General features: G+C 41.7%; 1 protein-coding gene across 1 annotated transcript; it reads right to left on the bottom strand.

The window, feature by feature from the left end:
* Nucleotides 1-859: 859 nt before the first annotated feature.
* Nucleotides 860-5309, bottom strand: LOC121400448. Its single transcript, XM_041583581.1, has 4 exons — nt 4697-5309; nt 2952-3058; nt 1480-1789; nt 860-1195 (listed from the first exon to the last, which is right to left on the bottom strand). The coding sequence occupies exons 1-4, from the start codon at nt 4992-4994 to the stop codon at nt 1113-1115; spliced, it is 798 nt and encodes a 265-aa protein (XP_041439515.1). The 5' UTR covers nt 4995-5309; the 3' UTR covers nt 860-1112.
* Nucleotides 5310-7263: the final 1954 nt, after the last annotated feature.

Here is a 7263-nt window from a genome sequence, read left to right as displayed (position 1 = left end):
AGAGATTAAGGCCGATGGAATGGCCAGTGTTGGGGCCGGTGGTCAGGGCCAGAGACAGCAGCCGATGTTAAGGGCTAGAGGTGAAGGCTGATGGAATGGGCAAGTGTTTGGGCCGTTGGAGTGGGCTAGGGACAGTAGCCGATGTTATGGGCTAGAGATAAAGGCCGATGGAATGGGCCAGTGTTTGGGCCGTTGGAGTGGGCTAGAGACAATAGCCGATGTTAAGGGCTAGGGTGAAGGCCGATGGAATGGGCCAGTGTTGGGGCCAGTGGAGTGGGCTAGAGACAGTAGCCGGTGTTATGGGCTAGTAGTAAAGGCCGATGGAATGGGCTAGTGTTGGGGCCGGTGGTGAGGGCCAGAGACAGCAGCCGATGTTAAGGGCTAGAGGTGAAGGCCGATGGAATGGGCCAGTGCTTGGGCCGGTGGAGTGGGCTAGAGACAGTAGCCGATGTTATGGGCTAGAAGTAAAGACCGATGGAATGGGCAAGTGTTGGGGCCGGTGGAGTGGGCTAGAGACAGTAGCCGATGTTATGGGCTAGAGATTAAGGCCGATGGAATGGCCAGTGTTGGGGCCGGTGGTGAGGGCCAGAGACAGCAGCCGATGTTAAGGGCTAGAGGTGAAGGCCGATGGAATGGGCCAGTGTTTGGGCCGTTGGAGTGGGCTAGAGACAGTATCCGATGTTATGGGCTAGAGATAAAGGCCGATGGAATGGGCCAGTGTTTGGGCCGTTGGAGTGGGCTAGAGACAGTAGCTGATGTTAAGGGCTAGAAATAAGGGCCGATGGAATGGGCCAGTGTTGGGGCTGGTGGTGAGGGCCAGAGACAGCAGCCGATGTTAAGGGCTAGAGGTAAAGGCCGATGGAATGGGCTAGTGTTTGGGCCGTTGGAGTGGGCTAGAGACAGTAGCCGATGTTATGGGCTAGAAGTAAAGGCAAGTGATGGAAAAGGCCGATGTAATGGGCCAGAGACAGTAGCCATTGGAAAAGGCTAGAGGCAGATTGAAAGAACAAGTGTTAGTAACAATGAAGAGTCAAAAATAAGCGTTAGGGAAAAGTGACAAAGGCCAGAGACTGAAGATGTTAAAGGCCACTGATAGAGCCAAAGGACGATGGTTACTGCAGGTGTGATGGAAAAGGCCAAGGGGTGTTGACGACATCAAGAGGCAGGTTATGATAAACTGGGACTAAGACTGAAACTGGCGGAGGGGGCCAAGGGGTGTTGATGACATCAAGAGGAAGGTTATGAGAAATTGGGACTATGACTGGAACTGGCGGAGGTCTAATAACAGGACCAAGAAAAGGATGGAGATTATAAGGAACTGATGGAAAAGGCCGTTGGTAGAAGCCGACATGAGGCCAATATGTTAAGGGCCAATTATAGATCCAAAGGACGATGGTTACTGCAGGTGTGATGGAAAAGGCCAAGGGGTGTTGACAACATCAAGAGGCAGGTTATGAGAAATTGGGACTATGACTGGAACTGGCGGAGGTCTAATAACAGGACCAAGGAAAGGATGGAGATTATAAGGAACTGATGGAAAAGGCTGTTGGTAGAAGCCGACATGAGGCCAATATGCAGTGTAAGGCTGGATGGAGAAGCCAAAAGGACCAAATGGAGACGGATGGTATGGAGAGTTGATGGCCATTGGTTGGGCCTGAGAATGGCAGAGATTACTGGATGTCCAACAATGGCTTGGGTGCTCCAACTCGGATGACGGCGTGAGGCATTCTGAAGACTCCAAGAATGACAGCGGCTCTTCAATTGTTTTGTCGAAATCCACCGATGGCACCTGCAGTAAAGCAAAATATTTATCTTATTTTTCAGTCACAATAAAATAACTTCATAATACTGAACATCTGCTGACGTTGCAGTGAAATTAATATTACAGTAACAAATGTAACGTAAACTGGACACCACTAGTAATTACTCTAATACAAAATATTAAAGGACAAGGAAAGGCAAAAAAATAAAATCCCATTTTTACTTTCTTTAATGAAAAAGAAACCTATCTCCAATATACTTTAATTAAAAAATATGTACAGTTTTTATAAGAAACCTGACTGTATGCAGTGAAATTCTCCCTTCATTTACTGCTGTGGATAGGAATTGTCAGACGGTCCCCAACTGCTGAGCATGGAAACAATCATACTTGTGAACAGCAGTTGGAGCCCCCGCCTTACTTCTCAGCCATGCAGAATTCAAGCAGCTTTGTTTATGACGATCCCTAAGCAGCCCAGACCATACTGAGCATGTGCAGGGTCAGGGTTAGACAAAGTTACAAGATGACAGCCCCCTGTAGCCGACTTTAAAAGCATAAATCATTTGTTTGATTAGGCTTTGTGGTGCAGTAAGTTCATGTTTATGTTTAGTATACAAAATACAGCATTTCTAGCCTTCTATTTTAGAATTTCCTTGTCCTTTAAATGTCTCAATCAATAAAATCAATAAATACTGCATTTCTTATTATTGGAGCAGGATAACTGAGTTTTTCAAAGGGTCAATTCTAGCCTAGCCTAGCCCTGTCCATATTATCTGCTTGTACAGATCTATAGTATGGAAAGAAGATATTTTTACCCATTTACTAGTTTTAGTTAAAGGTGCACCTCCTTGTGGAATTGTATTATTCCGTAATTGAAATGTTTGGTGTTTCTGGAATTTTTTTTCTCTATTAAAGCTGGGAGATACTAGAAGGACATTTGAGCCTCTAGATAAGAAGTTACTTGAAACCTAAGAGAATTTTGAGAATGCTAGCGGTGATTGTCATTGAGAGGATGCTTTTGAGTGCCCCAGTGAATAAACCAGAGTTGGGAGGGTAATGGCCGAATAACAGGCTTATCTCTGCCACCTGCTGCCTCCCAACATTTCTGGGGCTTTCCTATAATTCCAGGCTTGTTAGGGACAATTGGCCCTAACTGATTCTGACAAACAGTTCCCAGATGTTCATCACTTACTTTGCCAAATGAACCAATCCCAAGCAATGCGGGGATCTGACACGTGCAGACTGCAACATGGAGAGGAACTTCTTCTTGGTGGGGCCTCTTCTGCTCACTTCCTGCTTCTAGAGAAAAAGGCAGACATATAAAAAGAATTAAAGTAGTTATTGGAAAACACAGAAAACACGGGGAAAATGTTTCCTTTGTGCATATTGGCATTTATTTAATATGAGATTGTACTTAGCTTTCCACATAAGTACATATTACAAAATCTATACTGGTTAGCTTATGAGAGATAATTTGATAGAAGTATATCATTTATCAGTAAGCATATAAATATAAGTGTGTACGTGTATATAAATCTATATAAAATAGATAATAGATATTTATCTATAATAAATAGATAAAAGAATGGAGCTGCAGGCCAAGTGCTAAACTCCACTAACTCCAAAGTCACTTCTAATATCTTTAAAAATGTTAGTACAGGTATGTAATCCGTTATCCGGAAACCCATTATCCAATTCAGAAGAAAAGATTTATCTGGAACCCCTCAGGTCCCATTCTGGATAACAGGTCCCATACCTGTACAGGGTACATAATACAGGCATGGAATCCATTATTTAGAAACCCATTATCCAGAAAGCTCTAAATTATGGGAAAGCTATCCCTTATAGACTTATAGAAATATATTGATAATGGCTTGAGTCCAGAGGACCTCTTGTATTTGTCTATATGTATTTTGTGGTCACAGCCTCATTGCACCCCTGCTTAATGGATTAAAAATTAGTGGTGAGCACAACTTTCCCTTTTTTTTGGTAAGAAAGAGCAGTGAAAGGGAGGGCAGTGAAACTATATGACTACAGATATGGGACCTGTTATACAGAACGCTCAGGACCTGGGGTTTTCCAGATAATGGATATTTCTGTAATTAGAAATGGGAAATGTTCAATATATTATTTTATGGTTTGAAGTCTTTTGACTAGAAAAAAGCCACACAGCAACCAAAACAATCTGTTGAGATGGTTCAGTATCCCTGTAAGTAAGTTTTAATACAAACAGAAGTCAGTTGGAAACACTGCAGACAGGCAGCTATAGATACAAACTGACATACATATTGACCAGAGAAACTTGTAGGTCTAAAGATTGAAAGACATCTAGTTAGATTGATAGACAGACAGACAAATTAGGCCGATCTATAAATTTTCTTTAAATAGGTTTATCCCCCCCCAGGCACAACTTTCCCTTTTTTTGGTAAGAAAGAGCAGTGAAAGGGAGGGCAGTGAAACTATATGACTACAGATATGGGACCTGTTATACAGAACGCTCAGGAACTGGGGTTTTCCAGATAATGGATCTTTCTGTAATTAGAAATGGGAAATGTTCAATATATTATTTTATGGTTTGAAGTCTTTTGACTAGAAAAAAGCCACACAGCAACCAAAGCAATGTGTTGAGATGGTTCAGTATCCCTGTAAGTAAGTTTTAATACACACAGAAGTCAGTTGGAAACACTGCAGACAGGCAGCTATAGATACAAACTGACATACATATTGACCAGAGAAACTTGTAGGACCAAAGATTGAAAGACATCTAGTTAGATTGATAGACAGACAGACAATTTAGGCCGATCTATACATTTTCTTTAAATAGGTTTAGCCCCCCCCAGGCTTTCATTAAAATCCATATTACAAACTGTGCTGTTTACCCATAAATACATAATAGCAGCATCCCAGCTTCATTTAAAATGACTTGTTTTTAATTACCCTCTGTTTTGGGTTCCTCATCTTTTCGGGGTCTTTTTCTTCCCTTCTTTTCTTTCTTCTTTTCTTTCTTCATATTATCCTCCTCCTTGATCTCGTCACTGCACTGATGTTTCACCTTTTTCTTCCTTTTTCTCCCACTTTCCTTTTCAGCGCTGATGTCCATCTTTCTCTTCACCGTGATGGTATCCCCCTTGTCCTTTTCCATCTCTGCCTTTGTAGCAGCAAAAAGTTGATGATTTTCCTCACTCCTTATTGGAGGAGTACTCTTCTCCATCGCTGGAGGCAATTTATCTCCCATAATTGGGGAATTCACTTTCCAGAAGGAAAAAAAAACGCAAGATGCACGCTGGTCTGAGTCAAACCATGTACTGAGACCAACTGTCACTAACTGTACAAGACTGAGCTGTGACCAACTGTAACAACTATATGGTCACATGTGCAGCCGTGTATCAGGGCAAGTCTGATATAAATCATCAGCATCAACAAGAAATAAAATTATTAATGGCGATTTCTTTCTGTGTTTCGTGTACAGATTGTAGTTAAATATTGCCTTTAGCTGCCATTCAGCCTTTAAAACATATATTAAAACATATATTAATTGGCTGGGGCTTAAAAGTTCCCTGCTTTCTCATTAGAGCTCCTGAGTTAAGGGTAAGTACAACATGGTCTTACTACTCAGCAGGACCGCCATCAGAAATCACAGGGCCCCATACGACAAAAATTCCTGGGCCCCCTGGGCTGCGCCCACCGCAAGCCCCACCTACAGGTCCGCCCTCCCCACCACACAGTAAAAAAAACAAAAAACATATTGGTGGCTAGGGTTCCCACATGTTAATAAAAAATAAAAAGATATTGGTGGTCAGGGCCCCCCATAAAAAACATTTGTGGCCAGGCCCCCCCCATTAAAAAATAGATACTATGTAATAATAAAAATTAAATTTTTTCACTAAAGGGAGTGCTGGTTTGGAAACTATTGGTGTATGCAAAAATTACCATGCACCCCTTCCTATTCTATATTGCCTTGGAGTGCGAATACTCATTGGAGAATTATATATATATATAAATATATATATATATCTATATATATAGCAGGAAGAAAGCTTGCACTCTCAGGTCTTTGTAGAAAAAAAAGTGTTTATTTAGAAAACAAAAATCGACTAACGTTTTGGCAAACACTGAAGCCTTTATCAAAGACCTGAGAGTGCGAGCTTTCTTTCTGCTATACCGAAAATTTGGCTTATTGCACCCAGGCATTTTTTGACTGCTATACGAGTTGTACTTCCAGACTGCTTTATATATATATATATATATATATATATATATATATATATATATATACACACTGATAAATACACTATAGAGATTTAGTGCCTTTATCAGCCTTTTATACCCAGTGCTGTATTAAGGCACTGGTGGGTGAAGACAGGGGTGCTGCACCAATGAGGCTGGAGTTGAGAAACTCCCCTCAGGCGGCAGCACCCCACTAGTTACCAGGGGCAGCAAAGATGCAGCTCCTGGTAACTTTAAGAGCTTTTACATAGTACACAGTAAAAAGTACCCCCTACTGTAAATAAGCATATTAGAAGTCACTGAGGAGTTCTGTGACCATATAAAGGCACAAGGCTGAGGCTGAGTTATACAGGGAACTCTGAGTATCACTCATGTATTATAAGGGATAATGTACCCCCTACTGTAAATGATAAGGATATTAGAAGTCACTGAGGGGTTGTTCTATGACCATATAAAGGCACAAGGCTGCAGGCTGAGTTATACAGGGAACTCTGAGTATCCCCGGTGTATTATAAGGGATAATGTACCCCTACTGTAAATGATAAGGATATTAGAAGTCACTGATGATTTCTGTGACCATATAAAGGCACAAGGCTGCAGGCTGAGTTATACAGGGAACTCTGAGTATCACTCATGTATTATGAGACAATGTACCCCCTACTGTAAATGATAAGGATATCTATATATACATATATAAAAGATGCGTGTGTATAAGTAAAACAAGAGCACGCATATATGTGTGGGCTGCGTCAATATTTTTGCTGGGGCTGCTATTTAGTTCCTGTCTGGCCCTGGCCAGGGCCCCCCCTCCACACATTATAAGAAAATTGGTGGCCAGGGCCCCTTAAACGTCCATGCCTTCCCGAAGTCAGCAGCTCTCAGAAAGATGGGGGGCACGGCTAATCAAGTAAGTCTGGCGTGGCCGGGGCCCCCTACAACTCTCCCCCTGATGGCTGCCCTGTATATATTCATTCTCATGCTCTTTGCTCCCATATAGTTCAGACCCTTGTAATTAATTACAGGTCCTTTCAGACTTTCAGTTCTCCATAAATATACTGCACTGTACTGTTACTTTATTTCCCCTAGGGGAAAATGCCTCATTGTATAAGGAGAATAGGCGTTACAAGGGTTTCCATGACCATATAACGCAGGTACAAGCCAAGTATTTTTATTTAAGCAAGGAACTTCCAATTACTTAATATCCTTTGCATTGGGATTCCATTATTTCATATAATATATACTTTTTTTTTTTTAAGTTTTTTATTTAAATTTTAAAC

This window comes from Xenopus laevis, chromosome 2S, assembly GCF_017654675.1.
Source record: "Xenopus laevis strain J_2021 chromosome 2S, Xenopus_laevis_v10.1, whole genome shotgun sequence".
NCBI classification, from domain to species: domain Eukaryota; kingdom Metazoa; phylum Chordata; class Amphibia; order Anura; family Pipidae; genus Xenopus; species Xenopus laevis.
Note: the sequence above shows the minus strand (reverse complement) of the source record. Positions and strands in the feature narration are given on the sequence as shown.

Coding starts and splice junctions, on each gene's coding strand:
- LOC121400448 (XM_041583581.1), bottom strand. CDS start 4,994: ATGGGAGATAAATTGCCTCCAGCGATGGAGAAGAGTACTCCTCCAATA. Junction 3,059..4,696: donor TGAGGAACCCAAAACAGAGG/GTAATTAAAAAC, acceptor CTTTTTCTCTAG/AAGCAGGAAGTGAGCAGAAG. Junction 1,790..2,951: donor GGATTGGTTCATTTGGCAAA/GTAAGTGATGAA, acceptor GCTTTACTGCAG/GTGCCATCGGTGGATTTCGA.